We start from the raw sequence: 25,852 nt of genomic DNA, 5'->3' as shown, positions 1-25,852 counted from the left end.
CCTGTTTACACGCACACAGTACATACATTACACCCCCTGTATATACACACACAGTACATACATTACACCCCCTGTATATACACACACAGTACATACATTACACCCCCTGTATATACACACACAGTACATACATTACACCCCCTGTATATACACACACAGTACATACATTACACCCCCTGTATATACACACACAGTACATACATTACACCCCCTGTATGTATGTATATATATATATATATATATATATATATATATATATATATATACACACACACACAGTACATACATTACACCACCTGTATACACACACACACACACACAGTACATACATTACACCCCCTGTATGTATATGTATATGTATATATATATATATATATATATATATATATATATATATATATACACACACAGTACATACATTACATGGATCCTTTATATTACACACAGTACATACATTACATGGATCCTTTAAATTACACACAGTACATACATTACACCACCTGTATACACACACACACTACATACATTACACCCCCTGTATACACACACACAGTACATACATTACACCCCCTGTATACACACACAGTACATACATTACACCCCCTGTATACACACACAGTACATACATTACACCACCTGTATACACACACAGTACATACATTACACCCCCTGTATACACACACAGTACATACATTACACCACCTGTATACACACACACACAGTACATACATTACACCCCCTGTATACACACACAGTACATACATTACACCCCCTGTATATACACACACACACACAGTACATACATTACACCCCCTGTATACACACACAGTACATACATTACATGGATCCTTTATATTACACACACACAGTACATACAGACACAGTGTATACATCACGTCCCCTGAATGGACACTAAACATTATATATACGTTACATTATCATTACAGGGATTTCTTCTCTCGGTTGTGGCTAGATCCCCTGCTGACGTCACTGTGACATCACCAGGTCACGTGGCTGCAGCAGTCACATGGTCACAGTGCTGCAAATCCTCTGGGTACTGTGCAACCACTGAAGGAGGAAAGGTAAGATGTGATGTGATGTGATGTGATGTGATGGGGAGTGGGCAGAGGTATGTATGTATGTATGTATGTATGTATGTATGCATGCATGCATGCACAGAGGGGTGCATGTGTGAGTAATACATGTATATATAGAGGGGTGCATGTGTGAGTGATGCATGTATATATAGAGGGGTGCATGTGTGAGTGATGCATGTGTACAGAGGGGTGCATGTGCGAGTGATGCATGTATGTACAAAGGGGTGCATGTGTGAGTGATGCATGTATGTACAGAGGGGTGCATGTGTGAGTGATGCATGTATGTACAGAGGGGTGCATGTGTGAGTGATGCATGTATGTACAGAGGGGTGCATGTGCGAGTGATGCATGTATGTACAGAGGAGGGCATGTGTGAGTGATGCATGTATGTACAGAGGAGGGCATGTGTGAGTGATGCATGTGGACAGAGGGGGGCATGTGTGAGTAATGCATGTAAACAGAGGGGGGGTGTGAGTGAACCATGTGGGCAGAGGGGGGGTTTGCGAGTGATGCATGTGGGCAGAGGGGGGGGGGGTGAGTGATGCATCTGGGCAGAGGGGGGGGGGTGTGAGTGATGCATCTGGGCAGAGGGGGCTTTAGAAGGGAGATGCCTCTTCCCCACACTGCTCCTCCTCAATCGTCAATCGTCAATCCCCTATCCCCTGACAATCACAAGCTTTTTTTTCTGACATGACACAAGCTCAAAATTTTTCTCCTCACATGTCCCCCTGCCCACAAGCCTCTGTCTGGCATTCCACCGCTGCCCTCTCCATGCTCCCACTGCCACAAATGTGGTTTTATTTTTTAAAAAATACTGTGCGATTTCAAGCCATGTGTATAATTTTTTTGTCATATGAAAGATTTATCTCACAAAAGTAAAACCCCATGTCCAATCTCAGAAACAATATATCCAGTATTCTATGCACTTTGCAGGTGTCATACTTCAGCCTTCTCATTTATGAATAAATATAAATTTTGTTATTTCTCAGGCATCCATTGGGGTACACCGGGAAACTTTGGGGTATAGTACAGGGACCAGTCGTGAGGGCACTTTTAGAAATCTTAGAAGTTCACGGACACTTCTCCCCCTCTACTGTTAGGTCTTTAGTTTAGATTAAGTTCCCGACGTGGCAGGGAATGTTTTTTTATTATTGGGACTGCTTTGAAGCCTGTTTTCCTTTATTTAGTTAATTTTTTTCTTTATTTGTTTATTTTACTGGGTCTGGAGCTGTCTCCGGACTCTGCAACTGCAGTATCACAGCATGGGTGATTGTGCGCTGCTCGCAGTGGGGGATTGAAGGTATACAGGGGTGCTTCCGCTGCCGTCCCCCCAATCCCAACACTGGATTCCTCTGCGGGACTCGGCCATAGTCGCCATATTCAGTGCCCGGGGTTCCCAGGCAGTGACTGAAGAAATGGTAATCACTGCTTTACGATGTTCCGAAGAACGTCTGAACGGTGAGTGTAACTTCTCCTAGCACAGTGCGGTGGGCCCCAGGAAAGGATGCTTCCTATATATAGAGGCAGGCTTCATGTTCCCTTAAGGGGCCTGGGTTTGGTAGGGGTTACCAGGCACTGGATTGGTGGAGGGGGCTTCCCTTCTGAACAGCTACCAATCCAGTTCTGGGGGAGGTGCTTCTTCCCTTTTACTGCACTTCCTCTCGGGTGGTCTTTTACTTCACGTGTGCAGAAACCAGGACAGGAATCACCTTGGAGCTCCAACAATCCCCTTCTCTGTCCTTACATCAAGGTACCAGGTTTTGGGGTTTATTTTGTAAGTGGTTAGTCCCTCAGATTTATTGGGCTCCAGGGCTGTCTTACAGGCTGACTTTCTTTTTTCTAATTGTGTGCTACTTCTGTCTTTTCTTGTATTTTTTCTTCTATCTGTGTCTCTCATGTCTGAAAGGGGGGAGATCCTCGAGGGCTAAGGCTGGAGTAACTTCTATAGCGAAGTTTACCTGTTCCGACGCTAAATTGCCTTCAGGACAGCCAGATGCAGACGCTTTGTGCGCACTTTGGCAATCTGAAGCTCAGGTGCTGTGTGTACCTGGACGCTCTGATTCTGACATGGCAGAAGCTGCCTGGGCTAGGTCACTAGCCAACTCTATGGCTAAGATTGCTCCCAATTGGGGAGTGGTCTTTCCCAGGTTCCCGCCGGCTCTTCAGGCAGTCTGGTTGGTTCTGAGTAACTGGTTTGGGTCAGAGTTCTAGAGACTATGTTACAGGACCTGGTTTTGGTTTTCTCTTCTTTGGAGAGGATGCTGGAATCCGCTATGCCATCTTTCTCACATAGGAGGGTGGTGGTTCTCCAACCTGGAAGTGTATCAGATTCTGATTGTTCTTCCCAGGAGGAGGGAGAGGTGCTTGTTGGGTCAGATATGGAGGACTCCTCCTTTGAGAAGTAAGTCGCCTCTTTCTGTCAGGAGGTGGGGGAGCTGATACAACCCTATGCACCAGATGTTAGACATCCCAGAGATAGACTATGGAACCTTCTCTGTTTAAGTTGAGGAGAAAAAGCACACTTTATTTTCCTCCTTCTTCCCAGCTGGATGATTTGTTGGGTGAGGCTTGGAACTCGCCAGACTAAGGTTCCAGGTGTCCTGTAGGCTACAGTCCCATTGTCCTCTTCCCTCTGAGGATATTGGTAAATGGGACACACCTATAGGGTGGTTGTCTAAGACAACTACCATGCCAATTGCTAATACAGCCACTCTTAAGGTACGTGCGAACGAAGTCTTACGGCAGTAGTCCTATTTATAACATGAGGATTTCACACGGCTTGAATTCAGACCTCGTTTGCACCACAAGCTCTTAGGAGCTAGTCTTGTGTCATCTATCAGGGTTCTTTTATTTTGTCAAGGATCATTGGATTTATTACAGGTGAAGACCCTGGATCTAGGTGGGACTGGACTACCATGACAGATACATCTTGCTGGACATGCTACTGAGCTTGTGCTGGGAACAACTTATTGTCCTGTTTGCCTGCAACGTCTATTGCACCAATTATTCTGATTTATGTCAGTCCCAAGTAATATCTGATGTTCAACTTCAGACCGTAGTGAGCTGTCTTGAGATGAAGAAGTGCAAACACACCATCCCCTCATTCCCAGCTCCTTAGTCTCATCTGGGAACACTAGGACAATCCTGGCTGGGGAGAACATCAATCACCCTACTACATTTTTTTGTTGAATGTATGATTCCCAACAAGAACAGGGCAAACTGAGAGATGGCATCTGCCATGGATGCTTGATAGATCTTTCAATTCTTTTTTTCCCTTTTTTTTTGTAAAAAAGTGGAAGTGTCCGGTTGGGAGACTTTCATTCCCGTATGTGACATTGTGATGGTAGGTAAAATATTGAGTGTTTTGTGTATTCAATTAGGTTAACAGAGTCCCAGGGCAGAAAATAGGGAAATTACATGATCACTCCCAGAGGAGGGGCTGTAATTAGAAGTTGTGAAGAGATGTTAGACATTTTGTGTATCTCTCAAATATACCTGTAACAAACAATACATGTGCGGCATCTACAATAATATCAGGCATTCCTCTCCAATATGAACAATAAATGTATACAATAAGTTATTTCTTCCTATTCTTATGAGGAGAAAGGGGGATCCAGCCACAGGAGGGCAGATAACGTATAAAGGCAACCCCAGGGTTTCTCTTGTAGTGTAAGGTGACTTAGAATTGTAAGGGAACTGGGTTTTATATAGGGGGTTAGGAGAGGTCAATGTATGATTTAAATAGGACTATTAGTAGAGTCCCCATGTGGCATACTCTACAATGTCAGTGAGGCATGAGCTTTTTGTTAGGTCAAAGTGCATTGCACTTTATCTCATGTTTGGTCAGGCGGTTCCTGTTGAGGAAGCTTTTATCTGGACAAATTTATCAAATGTCAGCAGCAGTTCTACAAAGTTAATGCAAAGTCATTGACATACAACATGCAATGTTATTAGGGCATGAACATGGCGTTACTGTCAGCATGTCATGGAGGCTGTCCATAGGTAATTCACAAAGTGAGTGGCTCCGTTAATTAAGGATCATTGAAATGAAGGCTGCATCAGTAGACCTACGGAAGGGACATGGTGACTGAGTGGTTGGAATTGCTGCCAACCATCGCCCTATCTATGTGGAGTTTGTATGTTCTCCCTGTGCTTGTGGGGGTTTCTGTCAAGTGCTCCAGTTACCTCCCACAGTCCAACGGCATACTGGTAGTTTAATTGATTTCAGAAGAAATTAACCCTAGTGTGTGTCTGTATGTAGGTATTTAGATTGTAAGCTCTTCTGGGGCAGAGATTGATGTGAATGATTAAATATTCTCTGTAAAGAACTGTATAAATAAGGATGATGGAGACTTGCTGGATGATGAGCTGAATCTCGATTGCTGATAAAAGCTTGGCAGATCGTCGTGATCTAATTCACATGTGTTGATTAGTGTGGGCATGGCTGTTGATGGCTGAGGGCATATGAGTTCCTGGTTGGCTTGTAGCGGGGCAATATGTCAGGACTCAGCTGCCAAGTAAGGAGAGTGGCTTGTAGGCATAGTCTTTTGTTTAGGGTTTGTTTGTGTTTTAATTTGCAGTAGGCTTTATCACAACAGGTGAGTGGGGAGACGTCTGGATGTGATCAAGGAGGATCCTCACAAGTCTCACTGTGAAAGTGATTCAAAATGGCTGCCTGTAATGATTGTATCTCTGGTGCTATTGAGGCTGCAGGGACTGTGGGTAGTTCTATCCACCAATGTAAGCAGTTGGGTTTTAATAACAATTCTAATTGATATTTATAGTAAGCTATGTTAGGGTTGCACAGAAATATCACTGCAGGGGCTTTCAGTGTAGCCTCTGGGGTGATCTCTGTATATAAAATATTTAATATTTGCTGTGGGGCCTGGAGTTGTCTTCATCATCAACATTTATTTACATAGTGCCAGCAAGTTTTGTAGTGTTTTTACAATTGGGGACAAACACAGTAATAAACAATACTGAGTAAAACAGATATAAAGGTAAGAGGGCCCTGCTCGCAAGCCTACAATCTATGGGGGGATTCAATTTCCCCCAGAATGACGCTGCGCCAAGTGTATTACCGTTAATACAGTAATTTTAACACTGATTTCTGCGAGCAAAAGGCTGGCGTTGAAATTACCGTATTAATAGTAATAAAACGCACTATTACCATAATATCGGTAATAGTGTGCAGGCCATGTTACTTTTTATAGTAATGCGGCTATTTGAATTTCCCACTGTAAGTCAGTGGGAGTCGGATAAATGATGTTAAATCTACATACTGCATATTGGTCCAGCCAGATTGCAGTGAAAAAGTGATTTTTGTGCTATGTAATCCAGTCACACAGCAATGTTCCTTTGGGGTCAGAGAGATGTTATCTTGTGTGAATCGTGTAAAGGGTGGTAATAGGGTAACCTAGGGAGATTAAGATGGTGGGTGAGGAATATTATAAGCTTGTCTGAAGAGGTGGGTTTTCAGAGAACACCTGAAGGTTTGAAGACCAGAGGAAAGTCTTATTGTGCGAGGGAGGGAATTCCACAAAGTGGGTGCAGCTCGAAAGAAGTCCTGTAACCGGGAATGGGAGGATGTAATAAGAGTGGATGAGAGATGCAGAACGGAGGTGTCGAGTTTGGAGTCTTTAAATATTTGATGTTTTCTTGGTAAGAGGCAGCAGCCAGGTGTTGGATGAACGTTGCCCCGTGTATGGTAAATGGTAGGGTTGTGCTAAGGGGCACCAGGATAATGAAGACCCCTCTGGTTCAAGCATATTGCTCTAGATAGCCTTGCTCTTTAACTCTGTGACTAGTGTTGTAACTTTGTGAGCGGTCACCTTTTTGATGGCCGTGAGGCCTAAGGTATTCCTGCTGCTAGTAGAACTGAATACCCTGTATGTAGCTTAACAAATATAGGCTCCTCACTTTGTAGCACTGCAGAGCAGGATATAGTGTGACCACAGAATGCACAAGGATGACTGGGCTCTATACAGGGGGTAGGCCTCAGTCTCAGGATGTATACCCGTTAGCTTTTGACTTACAATCACTGTCACTACAGATGATTAAACTCTGGTTTCTGCTCAGGGGTGACCCGATGTTGATGGATTTTCTTCAGATGAGTCCCTCAAGATCCACACTATTATACCAGTCCACGACATCAACTAGACACTTCTGAGCGTCAGTGTATCAAGCTACGAGTTTGCAGGATCTTTGAAAAGTAGAGATGTTGCCTATAGCAACCAATCAGATTCTAGTTATCATTTATTTACTGCATTCTACAAAATGATATCTAGAATTTGATTCTGATTGGTTACTATAGGCAACCTCTTCACTTTTCAAACCTGCCAGAAATTCGCATCTTGATACATTTACCCCCTGCTCTTCAAGAGTGTATGATGCATGAGAAAGCGTGTCTCCGATATTGATGTTAAGGATGTAAATCTCTCCTGTTCACCTGTGCATTTACCGGACTGTTTTTGGTGTTGCCCTAGTGGAGATACGGTGAACACAGCTCTGAGATCCAGGATGTTCCCTACAGATTTACGTTTATCTGTTTTCTGCTCTGCTCGGTTTTAATTATAACCCATATTAACCAGTCAGATATATTTTAAGCAATCTGTGTAGTTAAGGTAATAAGCTGATATCTGATTGGTTGTTGATGAAATCCTCACATCACTGCCCCTCGCTACACCATTGTGTTATAGCTATGACTATAAATAGTCTTCTTGGTAACCAAGTCTCTTTCTTACAATAGAGAATTCGTTAAAAAATATATGTACGTAAAAATAATAAATGGAATGAAGACGAGTACATCCTGGCTCAATAATTGTGTGAAAACCATTACATAAAAAGTAGTGATTCAAGGCTATTGTTTTCCATCTTGACCAGAATACAATTATTAATGATAAAAGAATGAGCCCAGTAACATAAATATATATATTACTCAGATACACCAACAAATAATACAGCTGCAAGACTGGCAAAACATGATCAGTTATAAAGCTCGGAACATTGGACAGCACGGTGCCTTAGTGGTTAGCACTTCGGCCTTACAGCGCTGGGGTCATGAGTTCAATTCCCGACCATGGCCTTATCTGTGTGGAGTTTGTATGTTCTCCCTGTGTTTGCGTGGGTTTCCTCCGGGTGCTCCAAAAACATACTGGTAGGTTAATTAGCTGCTATAAAAAATAAAAAAATGACCCTAGTCTCTCTCTCTGTGTGTGTGTGTGTGTTAGGGAATTTAGACTGTAAGCTCCATTGGGATCTGATGATAAGCAGCCAGTACAAGTGATGTTTCTTTGTGACATCTGTGACTCAGGCATAGGAGACATACACTGAACTCATGGAGAGGAGGCAGTGTCTTCATTTAATCACTGTAGTTTCTGGAGGTAGGAGACTGTCCCTCTGTAATGGCCCCATGTTGCTGGGCTGTTGGGTAGGTGGAGGGCCGCGTGGTGCACGGCTGTTGGGTCGGTGGAGGGCCGCGTGGTGCACGGCTGTTGGGTCGGTGGAGGGCCGCGTGGTGCACGGGTGTTGGGTCGGTGGACGGCCGCGTGGTGCACGGGTGTTGGGTCGGTGGACGGCCGCGTGGTGCACGGGTGTTGGGTCGGTGGACGGCCGCGTGGTGCACGGCTGTTGGGTCGGTGGACGGCCGCGTGGTGCTCGGCTGTTGGGTCGGTGGACGGCCGCGTGGTGCTCGGCTGTTGGGTCAGTAGTTGGCTCCATGGTGCTCAGCTGTCCTCAGAAGTATCTCTTTCTCATTAGCATAGAGAGGGATTTTGTGGTCCAAAAGCTGCCAGCGAAGCGATATCTCAAAATCTGATTCTCTCAGGTTCTACAAGACACAAAATTGTAACCTTAATGTGCTGGAAATCTGAGGCCACTCGGAAGAACAGTCCTGCACTATACTCTTGGCAAATGATGATATGTAATGTGTTTGTCAGCACTATTACCATGGCACCCACCTCCCTAGGGGTGCTAGGATGAACCTGAGCACATGGGACTGTTTTTTCTAAGGGTGTGGGGGATGTCTTTCCTCTAAGGAATTCCACCCTGTGCAAACCAAGCTGGGGATGTGTCACATTATGACCCTATATGATCAGCTAACAGAGCAAATACGGCTATAGAAGAAGAGTTGTCAGGGCAGCCATTGGGTGACAGATTACAATAGTCCAAGCTAAAGAGGATAAGGGCCTATGACAGGTGATGGGATCCTTATCGGTGATGAAGAGAAAGGGGAAATACTGTGATGATTCAATTATCAGCATCATTTACCTGGCAAAGTCTGTCTACGGATTCTTTAGTGTCGAAGTGAACATTGATGGCCAAGGTCTCAATCCAGGAATTATCAGTGTTTCGTGGATCATCCAGGTACCCGTGGAAAACCTGCCAGAGAGATTTGTCACATCAGAGAGAACAGTATGTTGTGTGTCTACTGTTACATCTGCTCAGTCCATGAATCCCCCTTATTAGAGCTGAACGTGAGTGCCACAAGTGTAACTCCCTAAACCACCAACCTTTTCTCCGGCACCAAGCAAGGCTAAGAACTCGCCCAGGTATGACCGCTCCAGGAGGGTTTGGAATTTGATGGGAATCTGCTCTCCAGGGTCCAGAATGCCCTGAAATGCAATACACAAAAATGTCCATATTGTCCTGCAAAATACATTACCCAGAATGCATGGAAATACAATATACAAAATGATTATGAATATCCTGCAATGTACAATATGCAGAAAAATAGACTGCATCAAATTATTATTACACATTACCCAGAGTTCCTTGTGATCTATACAACTTTGCTCAAATGGATCCTTATAGTCTTGTGCCTGGATTTAGGGTCTTATTATTGCAGTAATTTATTATTTTTGGAGGGAAAGATTCAGTCCTTACCCCAGGTAATGCCCACAATTCATTTCCACACATCTTCACTACCAAAACCTCCAACTTCTTCCGGGATGTCTTACTGTTGGCACCTCCCACCACGTCCGTGCTCCATCTGGGAATCGAGACACAAAACGGAGACAAGTTAGAGAAGCATTCAAATGGACACCAGCAACCAGCCAGCTGCTCCATATAATGTTACAGAGGCTGATATAATGAGGCAGAATGAGCAATAGATGAAATTACTTCAAATTAAATATGGAATTTTTACGTTTACTACATCCGGAAAGCTTACAATTTGTATTCTGTTTATTGGGTCTGACACGTATCTGTTAATTTTGTGGTACCGCATGCAAAATCACTCTGCTTGCCCACCGGGCCATATGCAACTGAACGCAGCAATGCTCACTGCATGTACAAACATAAAGGACACTAACTACAGCCTACTATTTCTGGGAGTTCGCCCGCAGTCAATGTACAGTAAGGGCGTGCCAAACTTGAGCACACGCAGCCACATCCGAATCAAGCTTTGGAATTCTCAGTTACTTGGGTTTTTTTTTTAGCTACAGGGCAAGTCCTGATTACTAGTGATGACCGTCTCTAATGAATGCTATAATGTGTTTGCAATCGGGAGCAACTGTAAAAATGTATTTTATGCTCAATAGACATCCTAATAAATGCATTCCGTGAAAAGAAAAATGTATAAAAAAAAATTTTGTTAACTTTTTTGTCATTAATGCTTATATTATTAACAGGTAACATTAATGCCATTTTTATTTTTATGCGTTCTTTTGCAAAATTATATTCCACATAGGCAGTGTTTTGTGTAGTAAAGCAGATCTACACCTGAAATCATCCGTGCACGTATCTTCAGATTTGTTCCTTGTTGATTTCGGGAGTACGCAGATCCGATTTATGCATGTATGCTCAGTATACGTGCCTTGATGTGTTTATCAGCAATCATACTAAACACAATTTCCTGGAGTGTGCAGTACCTTCTTACAGCCTGTGATGGCGCTGTTCTGATTGCTCTCTATAGAAAATATTTACATTTATGAAGAGCAGTAATAAGAGTCACCTCCAGTCTACAAATCAATCCGGGTTTAGTAGCCTGCACTCTCACAACCCATATATTTACCTACCCACACATGTGTATAAGATTGCACATGTATTACTCCTCACCGTGTCAGTACTGGATGAAGAGAATGATTTGGTCCAAACCAGCACAGGCTTCCCACTCCCCGTAGTCCGGTGCGTCCCATTGGGTTTCTGAGGAATGTTTAGCGTAATTATTACAATGCAAATGTGCATTAGTGGGACACACAGGGTTTTCATCAGGTGACAAGTAATGCAAATTTTACATTCATGATTCCATAAATTCCTTTTTAATAACTATACTCTATGGAGAATTAAAGAATTTAACTCATCAGTTGTCCTTGTAGAATCTTGCACATTAAACATTCCTATTCCCTGAACTATAATCTGCTCAAATACTTTCCTGCACCCTATTGCAACTTTTCAATCCTTTTCTGAGGTTTGCACCTTCTCAATCCCTTCCTGCAGACTTGCACCTCCTTAATCCTTTCCTCTACCATCTGGCACCTCCTCAATCCTTTCCTCCACCCTGTGGCACCTCCTCAATCCTTTCCTCCACCCTCTGGCACCTCCTCAATCCTTTCCTCCACCCTGTGGCACCTCCTCAATCCTTTCCTCCACCCTCTGGCACCTCTGCAATCCTTTCCTCCACCCTGTGACACCTCAATCCTTTCCTCCATCCTGTGGCACCTCCTCAATCCTTTCCTCCACCCTGTGGCACCTCCTCAATCTTTTCCTCCACCCTGTGGCACCTCCTCAATCCTTTCCTCTACCCTGTGGCACCTCAATCCTTTCCTCTACCCTGTGGCACCTCCTCAATCCGTTCCTCTACCCTGTGGCACCTCCTCAATCCTTTCCTCTACCCTGTGGCACCTCCTCAATCCTTTCCTCTACCCTCTGGCACCTCCTCAATCCTTTCCTCAACCCAGTGGCACCTCCTCAACCATCCGGCACCTCCCCAATCCTTTCTGCATCTTCTGGCACTTTCTCAACCCTTTCCTCCAGACTTCCACCTTATCAATCCTTTTGTTTACCTTATGGCACCTTCTCAATCCCTTCCTACACCCTCTGGAACCTCCTCAGTCCTTTCCTGCACCTGATTCCAGAAATGAAGATAAAGTATCTTCTCCCACTCTACTACTTGTCCTTCCGACACTATAGTCCACACCAATCAGTTGATCCCTGTTTTCTTTACTCATCCCAGCCACAACTAATCTCTTTAATTTCTCTTTACTGGTATATTTCCGCCATTATTCCAGCATGCGGTCATTACCCATATTTTAAAACAATAGAATTATGTCCCATCTCTCAGCTCCCATGCCCCTCCAAAGGTCTTGAGAGAACTGCCTACACTGGCCTCACACACTTTCATCACACAACCTATTGGACGCTCTTCAGTGACTCTACTCATCCTCTTCAGAGACTCCACTGACTAAGGTGGCCAATGATTTGATCACTGATAAATCTAAAGGCCACAACTCACTTCTAATTCTTCTGAACCTCTCTGTGCATTTCACACTTTTGAATAACTAGCTTCTCATAAAAGGCTACATTTTATAGGTCTTCAGGACACTGCACTATCCTGGTATTCATTATACTTATCAAATTGCTCTGTTTCTCTGGACACACGTCCTCTCTGCATCCACTATCAGTTTGAGAATCACAGGGCTGGATGCTAGGTTCTTTCCTCTTAAACTGTAACACTTCTCTTTGAAAACTAATAACCTCCTTTTCTACTAACATTTAAAGCCGTTAACAAAACTACACCAGCATACATCCCTTTACTGGTCTTAAATATCTCTCCTTTGCTCTGCCCATTATCTGTATCTCTCATCCACATTCATTAACTACTCCCATTCCCGGTTACAAGGCTTTTCTAGGGTGGCACCTGCTCTGTGGAATTGCCTGACTCACACAACAAGGCTTTCCCCAGCCTCCAAACCTTCCAGTGCTCCTTGAAAACTCACCTGTTCAGGCGAGCTTACAAAATCCCCAAGCCACTCTCGTACCTTCCATAGGTTATTCTACTTGATTAACCTCCAACCTCAAGCTATTCAACCAGATTATCCCCACTCTACACTTGTTATGCAAAACATACATATATTCTATGTTAAACAACACTGAAAACTCAACTCCTTCCCGAATCAACTTTCTAATCCCTGATCAGAATTTTCTCCCATTGTAAACTGTTTAGTAAGTTAGGATGGATACACATCACTCATGGGCACAAATCGGATGTCAAACACTCACAGAGGTAAACCGTCCTCTACAGTATAAGTTCCACAGCAGCTACGGAAGTCAAGCAGGCCGTCTACTGCATTGTATTTCCTGGTCTTATGCTCCATCCTAGAAAGATATATACCAGTTATCAGATGCTTGGACTGTACGCAATCTGCATAATGACCACGTAGAGGATTTTGTATTATAAAATAATTCCCAGGGGCATTGTGAGGTGGAACAGATATGTCTAAGAAAATAATACGTGGTACTGTCTATGTACACCCTGGAATAGTACAATCCCCATCATTATTTTCATTTGATTTTGCATTTTAAATACAGCTCTTAGTAGATTCAAAGTAGAATATATAATATAAAATTAACAGTAACAGAGTAAACACATAAATTTATCAATATTTCTAAAAAAAATAAAACATGTAGATAAATAAAAAAAAAGTTGGATTTGGGTAATTGGTGAGTACAGGCGATGTGCAAGAGATCAGGGAGCCATGGGCTGTACTCATTTCTGTGTTACTTGTATATACATATTGTGGTAGGATGGACCTCCTATGCCACCCTGTCCGTGTGTTGCTGTGGACCAGCTGGGTTTGCCTTGCCACCTTTCTCGCAAATGCGCCCTCTAACCACAATAGGAGGGGCTTTTGCTACTGACTAGGCTCCTTAGCAGCACCTAGAACCGCGTCCTTCTGGGTAACTCTCTGTTACTGTACCCCCTTGCTGGTACACCTGACCTCGTGCCTTCAGATCAGGGCTGATATGTATGGTTCCCCGGCCTATCACAATGGCCAGAACTGCAGGGTAGCGGACAGAGCATTGGTACTGGAATGCTGGGTCCCAACCTCAGAACAGCAAAATAACGGATTAGATTTGGGATAATCTGTAGGTCACAGGAATTACAGCAGGTAAGTAGGGTCAAAGCAGGTTCCTTAAGCAGTGATGTTTATTACCTCAGGAAGTCCTAAAAAGGACAGTTACACACTAGTTTAAGGTACTAGTGATATCCAGAAAGTACAGATGGAATAATAATACTGATACATTGTCAAACAGTCCACTTTTTATACAGATTTACACAGATATCCCAGCAGGAGGTAATCCAGCCTCCTGTCCTTCTAACCAATCCAGGTGTTTCATGCAGCCTGCACATAACTCAGCCTGGAAGGGTTTAACACCTTTACACATTGCTGCTAGCGATACCAATACGCCTGAGGTTTTCTATTGAATGTTTACCATCAGGATATAACATTTCTTTAATCTTGCTTTGAACGCAATTTAACTTGCAAAACTCACCTGTGATCACTTGAATAGAGAGTCTATCAACAAGTATAATTATCTCCTCCTGTCTTTCACGCTCAACAGACGTTTTGGTCACTCAGTGATGTCGTTAACATGAGATTACCTGTCTCTAGACAGTTGCAAAACCCAAACATGACATACTGTCTCAGAAGTAAATACATTTCCACACATACCAATATAAAGAGATAATTACATTTGCAATGACATACAGAGGTGCACTGCACTTCTAATTAAAATAAATATCAATAAGTTATTTCTATGTGATCGAGTTACACTTGTACTGTATATATTTTTTTATTTCAAATAAAGTACACTTGTATTTTTCCAGTTGGTAGACTGAGTGTTTTTTTTAACTTGTAGAGCTACCATTTATTCCCATCCAGCACATAAGGCTGGCTTGGTAGCGCTGAGTGGGCAAAAGAGCTACCTATATTATTATTGTCTTTTCTTTATAAGGCACCACAAAAGGTGCACAGCACCGTAAAGGAAATTTACAGTAGTAAATTAACGACAGCAGCACGTTACATAATACATGACAAGCTAAATAATGCAAAGACCAGACAACTAATAATTAACACATTACACACAGATAACTTGGTATTGCAGAACAAGCTATTTACGGGACTGTGAAAGTGATGGTAATGTCCATCTTGAAGTAGGCCTGGGCACAAGAATCCAGGGCTAGGGAAGCAGGCCTAAAGTTAAAGTGGGTGATGGAATAGTAGAAAGAGAACAATAGGAAATAGAACCCTGCTCGTCAGAGCTTACAAACTAAGGGAAGGAGAAGACACAAATAGGTTGGCACCAAATGGGGGAGTGAAGATAATGGCAGAGGCAAAGGAGTTAAGAGGATAGTATCTTTACAGTAATGTTGCTATTAGTAAGTACCAGTTACCTCTAGGGGGTATATTTACTAAACTGCAGGTTTGGAAAAGTGGTGATGTTGCCCATAGCAACCATTCATGTTCTAGCTGTCATTTTGTAGCATGTACTAAATAAATGATAACTAAAATCTGATTGGTTGCTATATTCAACATCTCCACATTTTCAAACCCGCGGTTTATAAATATACCCCTAAGCCTATTGTTAATGTTATATCTGGCTATATAACACTGCACTTCAAAAACCTACCTGTGTGTTCAGTGCTAACCAAATGTGTTTTCATTGACATTTCTGGTGGTAGAAGTGGGATTTGCAGTGAGGAGAGTTAGAGTTTACAGTGGTTATCCCACAGAAATGATGTCTCAATAGGGGGATGACCCCAGAAGGCAGAAAATAAAGAACAATTAACATAGTGTGACAAAGTCACTGGATTAATACTGAATGGCAGAGGGATATGTCCCAGTCTTTCTGCCTTGTGTACATTAAAACACCAGGGACATTGTTTAGGTGGGCGGGAAAATCTTCTCAAAGTGTGTTTCCCATCTGTAGGAAAATATGGTAAAACTCCCTGGTGTTATGGTATTCCATGTTATCAGTGTGTCTGCTGGTAATCAGGAGTTGCACTTGAGTGGTGTCAGTAAAAGGCTGCAAATAATCTTAGTCTCTCAGACCTGGGGAGGAGGTTAGATGACTCCTGAGAGACTATGCAAATCATGAGCAATTACATTTCAGTTTTGTATGTTGTGTTTAGGATGGTTAGTCAGGAATGGCAGATGTTTAGTGAGTGCCGAACAGGCAAGGTGTTTATTTTGAAGTTTTCTTTTATTTCTTAGCTTAATAAAACGGTCAACGGCCAGTTGCACCAAATGTTGAGCTTTGCGTGACTTATCTGCTTATCCTGTTCCCCTTACTTGCTTACAATAGTTTCAGTTACACACGCCAGAGGTTGCAGGGCATGCTGAAGTCCTCAACATTAGGATAACACATCCTTGGTCCCGTAGCTCTGAAAAAACTCAAATAATCCAGAGGATCCTTGCTTCTTGCTTGGTAAAATAAAATACCCTATAGAACACGTCTCAAACTAGCTCTTAACATGAAGTGCTCCTGCTGCGTATTGAGAGAATTACCGTCACTAGGTCTATTTATAACCTTTCCAATGATCTGGACTTCCTGGGGAGCAGAGCCCCAGCCTAGCAGAGCCCCAGCCTTGCCTTCAGCATGGAATTGGATACCCCTAGGGGGTGGGGCTTTTTTCTTTGCGGACCCCATCTCCCTAGAGAATCCAGCCCGTGCTGAGCAGCCAGGGGTTGGTTGTCATTAAGGCAGGGGGACCCCATGCTGCAGGTTCCCTGCTATAGTGCTACCAGCCATTGTTTGGCAAATCCTAGTGCTGATACTAGTAAACAGGGAGGGGGGGGGCTTTTTGTCTTTTGTCTTAGTATTAAGCTTAATATATTCATATAGTAATCTTGCCACCATAAGAACAGTAGTATTTAGTGAATGTATTGTGCTTCCTCTTATGTTCAGCTTGGCTATCCTGCCTCTTGCAACCATCTCTTTCTGTTAATATTTTGTCAAAGCAGTTTGATAATTGTCACTATTCGTATTCTTGCCATGTAGCAAAATCGGGACAGCGATGTCTAATATGTGATTTGAAAACCAGCAGGTTTTTCTGTGATTTGGCCTTTAGAACATTGAAAATTACACCCAGCATTCAAAACAGGAGAAGTGGTACTGTGCAGTGGTCCATACATACAGAATAATAACATATACTGAGAATTACACACAAAACGACAGAGGTGGTACTGTGCAGTTGGCCGGATTACAAACCGACCAACAAGCTGGGACATTGAAATTGACAGGGGCTGCTAATGTTTTAGTGGGTCATTAAATGTATATAATGTCCATTTCCATTGCTACTTATTCTGATAAAAGATTCTCAATAACATTGGGCAGTAAAGTGAGAAAATGAGAGTTTCATTGACTTACTCTGTTTTAGGGTTGTACGTCCCCCGATCGCTTCTCTCAGCAATATGAAGTGGAGGATTATAGCCCAGGAAAGATACCTGCAGATACAGCACAATGTGAGAAATTAATATCACGTTACATTAATATCCTCAATATATAGATGATAAATCCTATGTATCTCCTCCATGATTTGTCAGTGTTTAAATATATATTGATGAGATATAAAATTCAATATTACAATACATACGCTTTATTAGTATATTTAAATAAGAATACACATTCTCTCACTGAGTGTTACACTTTGTTTGGTCCAGCATAATAAACAGGTAATATTATTTATCCCTGGTATGATATAAAACATTTAAGGTGATAGTTCGGCTAAATCTTTAATACAAGTCTGATAAGAGCAGTGACCGAAGTCATTTCTATGTGAACTCATTGGCTTTATGGCCGTGATTGTAATGTGTATTACAGTATATTGTTCCACTTTCACGTGTTTTTAGATGTATCTCTACTGCCATCTACTGTCTGAGGTCAGAACTTCTTTTCACTGTAAGATTTATGGGTGATGTGGAAAGTTAGGCGAGGCTACTGAAAGATCTACGAGTACAGTTAAAACTTCAGTAGAGGAACCTGGCGCTTAAACATATGTTGTATATCTATTACTCTTTTCTGCCAGCTTTAGTTTAATAAATATTTAGCAGGCAGAACGTTGTTTAGGATGCTGGGTTCAGCACCGGTCAGCTGGGGGATGGATTAGAGTGTTAGCTCTTTTCTATAAGTCACATATTACTTCTGATATAGCTGTTTTGTGTGAACAGATCTTTAGGATGAGTAGTAGATGTTAACAGCAGAGCCGTAACTAGGCAGGTGCGGGCAGTGCCGTCGCCCAGGGCGCAAGCCCAAGTGGGCGCAGCAGCCGGCCTGCCTCTGTACTTTCAGCCCTTAACTTTCGCACTGACAGGAAGTTCGGCATTTGGATCGCAAACTTGCGTTCCACTGCGAAAGTTAAGGGCTGAAGTCTCTCTCTCTCTCTCTCTCTCTCTCTCTCATCCCACTAAGTGCAATAAAAGTTATACACATGTTAAACTAAATAGTGTTTTGAAAAAATAAATTAGTGGAGAAAAATTTGCAGACAGGACTCCATCACTTCTGAAGTGGTGACAGATGGGGACATTATAGTCCCCTTTATGTTGTAAATTCATTTATCATGCACAGGTCTAAACAAGCACACAGAGGAAAAGGAATAAGATCATTTAAAGGAATCATGGAGAAACAAACCAAACACCTACAGCAAGCAATGGAAGGAGGGACAAATTAAATACATTGAGAGGGAAAATAAACGAAAAGTTCAGGTAGTGGCAGCAATAACTAATATCAGGGATGGATAAGACAAGTTTACATGTTATCTGACATTCCCCCAGTGAAGAGATGTAAATCAGTGATACTGACAGCAGATAATAGCTGGAGGAGATTGGTCGCCTGTGAGACCCCTTGTACCTCACCTTACAGAGGAGTTTCTTCTTCTCCTCCATGCTTCTGTGCTCATGTTTGGGGTCCGCAGACATGTAACAGAATTCTTTCAGCAAAGTGCTAGCCACACCCCCACATTAGGTTGGCCACACCCACTTGGCAAATGTCACTCCCACTTAGATGGGGGGGCGCCGGTGCCCTGTCTCGCCCAGGGTACTAAAATGTCTAGATACGGCACTGCTTAACAGAGCTGTTATACCGGATAGAGAGTGATGATACATACACAGAATACATTTTTTTTCGTTTTTACACATGGGTTGGCAACTGCAAAGTGTGCAACTTGAAATCCCATATCATAGAGGCCACCATACTATCAGGTTGTGCCAAGTGGCAGTGTGTCATCATACCAATCGTGCCCACCAAATCATCCTTTCAGTTTGAGCACCTGTATCTATCTGTATCCTCCATATACATACCTCCCTGTTTCCTCTATATACAGATATACATACCTCCCTGTTTCCTCTTTATATAGATATACCTTTCTCCCTGTTTCCTCCATATCAATAGTTTCCTGTATCCTCCATATACACATTTATACATACATGCTTTCCACTATGCATAGATCTCCCCGTGTTCTCTATATATATACCTCCCATGGCACCAGCTCATCCGGTACCGGGTAACGTGTCACACTGGAGTCTGGATACTGCAGGATTCTAGAATTCACATGGTACAAACACTTCTGTTCCCCGTTGGGTTCGGATCCCAATGTGTTTCTTCCCTCAGAATCTGTGGAGCCGCTGTGTACTGTCCGGGCCAGGAATGAAGGAGGCAGAAGAGACATTTTAGGGTGGGGGTGAGGCATTATAATCAACATTCTCGCTTCCTAAATACTGGTATAAAATACAGATCTCTCTCCAACTCTCTGTCTCTTCCCACTGTACATGATATACCCCCGGCCGTCTCTTCCCACTGTACATAATATACCCCCATCTGTCACTTCCCACTGTACATAATATACCCCCGTCTGTCTCTTCCCACTGTACATAATATACCCCCGTCTGTCTCTTCCCACTGTACATAATATACCCCTGTCTGTCTCTTCCCACTGTACATAATATACCCCCGTCCGTCTCTTCCCAATGTACATAATATACACCCCCCCCCTCCCCCAACCATCTCTTACCTAGAATCCGAGTTTTGCTGCTAAATCCTTTCTCTGTGAGCGCAGAAATGATCCAGTTGAGGTATTGGGTGGACTGGTCCATCTATCACAGAAGAGGGGGGGGGGTCATTATTAGATGTGTAGAGAGGGGAGATACTGCCAGACTTGTAGTGGAACTAAGACACCTGATATCACTAGACAGTATGGGTATAATGACTTACCTGTGTGATTATTATCAGTTATCTATATAACACCACCATGTTATGTACAGAGAGCATTTATCTCACACAACAGTCCTCCTGGATGAGTAGATCACCCTCTCTTCTCTTACTTTTCCCATGTCTATCTGGATGGACTAATATTCGCTCTGTAACCTAAAGTATTAAATTCCTATTTCCTTATAGAAATGGCCAAAGCTACCATTGGGTGGACTTACGAGGTTCTCTATGGCCTAGACCATTGTATGAGTCACATAATGTCACTTATTCAGTGTGCCCAGTGTCCCACGGTGACTCGACATGGAGCACTGGCTGCTAACACGGAGGAGCAGCAGTTGGCAGATTCTTATGTCGCATCCTGATGCCACACTCCCAGTGTGAGGAAAAGGAGACACCATCCCCACCTCCCACATGCTAAGGTAAGAAGCAACAGGAAGGTGACTCAATGCCCATGGACAGTGGCGCTGCCCACAGAGCTTCCACCAGCCCTGCATATAGTTTGCACAGCAGAGGTGAGGTGAAGATTGCAAACATCTGCTCCACTGCCACCAACACCACGTCCTGCTCTCTAAATCATAGGCACAAATCTAGGAATGGCGGGACCGAAGCTGATTTTGGGCTCAGTAAATATGATTCATGGGTTTATTGTGTATTAATCACAGGGTAAGCATTGGAGAGGAGTACAGATCTCTTTCCAGATATGAATAGTCTGAATAGTCTATGAATGACTGGACTGTTATCTGTGTGGCTCAGGCCGCCATCTATGTGGTTATCTCACCTGCTCCTCCAGCACTGACAGACGCCCCTCCACCTGGTATCCCTCGCCCCCTTTCTCCATCTTTAGCAGACGCAGTACTGCAGACACACTGCATGGGAGACACAAATGGAAACAAAGAGCTGATCAGAATAAGCTGCTTCTAGAGGGAGGTGGAAGTTTTCTAAAATTTATTCTGGATCTGGGATTGCAAATTCTTCTGCAAATATGCTACATTGTAAGATTGGTGAACTTCACTGCCCAGTATGAGGTCACACTTGTACTAAGAGTTCACGCTTTGTAATACAAGGTTGTATTTTGTACTACGAGTTAACGTTTCTATTACAAGGTGATGCTTTGTACTACAGAGTCACATTTATGCTATCTGGTCATAGCACTGGTCACTGTGGCTGGATCACATAGAAATAACTTATTGAAGATATTTTTTTTAATTAGGAATGCAATGCACCTCTGTATAGCATTGCAGATGAACTTATTCTTTTATATCGATGTATGTATTTTATGTATGTGTTTTGTATGGCAATGTATAGAGTTCTGAGATATGTTTGGGTTTAGCAACTGTTTGGAGACAGGTAGCCTCATGTTAATTAGACCATTTCATTGCTCAGTGACCAAAACACCTGTTGAGCCTGAAAAACATGAGGAGGTAATTATACTTGCTGGTAGACTCCCTATACAAGTGATCACAGATGAATGTGAATTTTGCAAGTTAAATTGCATTCAAAGCAAGATTGCAGAAATATTATATCCTGATGGTAAATATTCAGTATAAAACCACAGACCTTGTGGCGCCGCTAGCAGCAATGTAATAGGGTGTTATACCCCTCCAGGCGGAGTTATGTGCAGACTGCATGAAGCACCTGGATTGGTTAGAGGGGCAGGAGGCTGGGTTACCTCCTGCCAGGGTATCTGTGTAAATCTGTATAAAAAGTGGACTGTTTGACAATGTAATCTATTGATATATCATCTGTAACTTCTGAAAATCCCTAGTACCTTAAACTAGTGGATTTATCTGTCCTTATAAGAGCTAATTGAGCTAATAAAATATCACTGCTTAAGGAACCTGCTTTGACGCCTACTTACCTGCTGTAATTCCTGTGACCTACAGATTATCCCAAATCTAATCCGTTATCAGGCTGTTCTGAGGTTGGTACTCAGCATCCAGTACCAGCGCTCTGCCCGCTACCTGCAGCTCTGGTCAGTGTGATAGGCCAGTGGGAACCATCCCCAGTAACCCTGATCTGAAGGCAAGACGTCAGGGGTACCAACCCAGGTGTACCAACAAAGGGAGTACCCTAGCAGCGAGAGTTACCCATATGGATGCGGTTCTAGGTGCCGGTGTAGGAGCCTAGTGGTGGCAGCAGGCTCCTCTTACTGCAACAGGAGTGTCGTATTTGGGGTAAAGAAAGGGGATAGTGGCAAGGCAAGCCCAGCCGGTCCCCAGCAACACAACAGACAGTATGGCATAGGTGATCCATCCTGTCACAGTCACATTTATGCTTCTGGTCATATTTGTAATATAAGGTCACGTTTGAACTATGAGGTCACGTTTATAGGTGTACAAAGGAACTCATAATTGTAGAATTTGCAGTGCATGTTTTGTGACACACAGATAGCCATCTGAGGATTGTCCCATCTCATGGCTGAGAGACTTGTGGTGTTTCATCTGACCTGTGAGACTAAGGGGTAAATGTAATAAGCTGTGAGTTTGAAAAGTGTTGATTTTGCCTATAGATTCAGATTCTAGCTATCATTTTATAGAATGTACTAAATAAATGATAACTGGAATCTGATTGGTTGCTGTAGGCAACATCTCCACTTTTCAAACTGGAAACTCGCAGCTTGATACATTTACTTCTAAATATAGAAATTAGACTCTTCCATCATTCCCCTTAATTGACCATTTCATTATTATCCTCATTAGGATATCATGATTTTACCTCCCGGCTGTTTCCTTCACCAGATACTCCTGGCTCTGCCCGTCACGCTGCTGCTGCTTTTGCTGGTAGTTGTCCTTCATGTAAGATTCCCAGGAGAGCAGCGATGACTCCTGGCCTTCATCCAGCTTGCGCCCTGCAAGGAGATTGTATGACAATGTCTCTGATCTCTCCACTGTATCCCAGCGTGCTTACACACGTATCCTTAATACACCAGCAGTGGCAGCTCCACACTCACTCAGCATTTTGTGGCCCCGGCCAGGATGTCTACAGATGGCATATTTCAGCATGATGTAGAAATGAGTAAATAGGATGAATGGTGGCGGAGCGACCGGACGTTCATTATATTCTTGTATTAGACCGAAGCGATAGAACTTCCAGACCTGATCTGTGTGACTCTCAACCTCTCCGAAGGTGTAACTGGGACAGGGAGAAAATGAAAATTCACCATTTATTCTCTATAATTTCCTTACTACAGATAGAGGGAATTTATCCTTCCTTATGACAGATAGATTGACTTTTACACATCCTTATAACAAGTTCATTAGAACAAGTGGAGACCAAGTTGAATAAAGTGTTTGGCTTTGAGATTTGAATTTCAAGGCAAGAAGTATAATGACAAAGAATGCACATTAAACCAAATTTATTGTCATAGAGGATATTATTGTTGTCGATTTGTACAGTGCCACAATGGGGGGTATATTTCATAGCAGAGCTTACACTTCAGTGGGCACTGATATCATCATCATCACCATTTATTTATATAGCGCCACAAATTCCGCAGCGCTGTACAGAGAACTCACTCACATCAGTCCCTGCCCCATTGGGGCTTACAGTCTAAATTCCCTAACACACACACAGACAGACAGACTAGGGTCAATTTGTTAGCAGCCAATTAACCTACCAGTATGTTTTTTGGAGTGTGGGAGGAAACCGGAGCACCCAGAGGAAACCCACGTAGACACAGGGAGAACATACAAACTCCTCACAGATAAGGCCATGGTTGGGAATTGAACTCATGACCCCAGTGCTGTGAGGCAGAAGTGCTAACCACTACATCACCCTCTCAAGTCTTTGTACGTTACCAGTCTCTTAAGATATCTTGAGGCATTGGGGCTCATTCACTAACATTACAATTAGATGCACATTTGTACTGAACCCCAGAAATGCAGCAGAGGCCGCTCTCTAGCTCCTCTCTAGCTTTAGCAGAGAGGAGATCGTTGGTAACTTTAGGCAGGGCAGTTTCAGTGGAGGGGGCGGAGACCAGACTGGAGATCAAGGAGGGAGTATTCAGAAAGGTAGGTGGTGAGGCGGTTGCAGACGAGCCTCTCAAGTATTTTGGAGGCAAAGGGGAAAAGAGAAATGGGGGGATAGTTGGAGAGAGAAGCGGGGTCAAGATTAGGTTTCTATAAAATGAGCGATACAAGAGCATGTTTAAAGAAGGAGGGGAAGATGCCGGTGGAGAGGGACAGATTAAAGAGGTGAGCGAGTTGGGAGCAGGTGGTGGAGAAAAGGGAGCAAAGGAGGTGGGAAGGGATATGATCCAGGGGACAGGTAGACGGGGGGAGGATGAAATGAGGGAGTGGACTTCTTCATCCGTAGTGGGGCGGAAGGAGAAAAGGGGTTGGTGGCTAGGGGAAGAGGAAGTTTGAGTGGGAGGGGCAGGCAAGGGGGGGGGATTTCGAGTCGGATGGTCTCGATTTTAGAGGAGAAAAAGGAGGCAAAGTCAGTGGCACTCAGGGGGGAGGGGAGGGGGGACAGGAGAGTGTTGAAGGTGGCAAAGAGGCAGCGGGGTTAGAGAACTGGGAGGAGATGAGGGATTTAAAGAAAGACTGTTTAGCGAGGAAGAGGGCAGAACTGTAAGAAGAGGATGAACTTAAAGTGGAGAAAATCAGCCAGGGAACGGGATTTTCTCCAGTGTCATTCAGCAGTGCGGGAGCATTTTTGGAGGAAGTGGGTAAATTTGGAGTGCCAGGGTTGGGGTTGGAGCAACAATGGTTGACAGAGTGGGCGGGGGCGATCACATCAAGAGCGGAGGTGAGGGTGTGGTTGTAGAGGAAGACCACCAGGTTGGGGCAGGCCTGGGAGGAAAGGGGAGAAAGGAGATTATCGAGAGTAGAGGACAGAGTAGCCGGATCAAGAGTGTCAAGGTTGCGTCTGGACTGAGTAGGATTGGGCATGGGGAGGGGAGCGGGAGAGGAGGAGAGAGAGAACGAGAGAAGATGATGGTCAGATAGAGGAAAGGGAGAAATGGAGAAGTCAGAGAGATCACATAGGTAGGAGAAGACAAGGTCAAGGGAGTGACCAGGGCAGTGGGTAGAGGAAAAGGTCCATTGAGTAAGGCCAAGGGAGGAAGAAAGGGTGAGCACTTTAATGGAGGCAATATATAACAGGTGCCTAAACGTAGCTGGCAAAAGTAGTATGCCAACTCAGGGTATGAAGCAGAGTCCCAGGGAAGTCAGTGAAGCAAACCAGTGAGGCAATAATTACAATAGCAGATACCTAGAGTGCTTGGGTGTGGACCGAGCTATTAAGCCAACCAAAGGGGATGAAGCAGAGTCCCAGGGAGAGAGTTAGTGGAGAGCCAGTAGACTTCATAGGAGGAGAAGCAGGGTGGAGAAAACATCTGTGGGCGACATGAGACGAGCATCTGTCTGCATCAGAGGTATCGGTGGAAACAACCATGGGCATCAGAGAAGGATAGGAGCGCCAATGGAGGGCAGAAGCACGGAGAGTAACAGCAGTGTAGAGAGACAGCAGAAGTGAGGAGAATGGCGGCACACGAGCCTGTGGATTCCACCGTGAGCAGGCCACAATGCAGGGCAGTCGTCAGGAGG

General features: G+C 43.6%; 2 protein-coding genes across 3 annotated transcripts in view; both read right to left on the bottom strand.

Moving 5' to 3' along the window:
- LOC142140693 (uncharacterized) overlaps positions 1-1,030 on the bottom strand; it is a 19,058-nt gene extending 18,028 nt beyond the window's left edge. The window contains exon 1 of one of the 2 annotated variants that reach the window (XM_075198482.1): positions 946-1,030. The gene's annotated coding sequence lies outside the window, so the exon portion shown is untranslated. Of the gene's footprint in view, positions 1-934 lie in introns of both variants that reach the window. The other variant, XM_075198481.1, reaches the window with a different exon arrangement.
- Positions 1,031-8,379: 7,349 nt separating this feature from the next.
- The window catches only part of LOC142140692 (transient receptor potential cation channel subfamily M member 2-like), a 118,177-nt gene continuing 100,704 nt past the window's right edge, over positions 8,380-25,852 (bottom strand). Inside the window, 12 exon segments of the mRNA XM_075198480.1 lie at positions 8,380-8,925; positions 9,366-9,476; positions 9,608-9,709; positions 9,981-10,086; positions 11,154-11,240; positions 13,317-13,412; positions 17,469-17,545; positions 19,570-19,727; positions 20,107-20,188; positions 21,082-21,169; positions 23,019-23,151; positions 23,254-23,435. Of these exon segments, the coding sequence (XP_075054581.1) occupies positions 8,800-8,925; positions 9,366-9,476; positions 9,608-9,709; positions 9,981-10,086; positions 11,154-11,240; positions 13,317-13,412; positions 17,469-17,545; positions 19,570-19,727; positions 20,107-20,188; positions 21,082-21,169; positions 23,019-23,151; positions 23,254-23,435 (1,348 nt within the window). The 3' untranslated portion in view covers positions 8,380-8,799.

Source organism: Mixophyes fleayi, chromosome 2 (genome assembly GCF_038048845.1).
Source record: "Mixophyes fleayi isolate aMixFle1 chromosome 2, aMixFle1.hap1, whole genome shotgun sequence".
Lineage (NCBI taxonomy): Eukaryota > Metazoa > Chordata > Amphibia > Anura > Limnodynastidae > Mixophyes > Mixophyes fleayi.
Note: the sequence above shows the minus strand (reverse complement) of the source record. Positions and strands in the feature narration are given on the sequence as shown.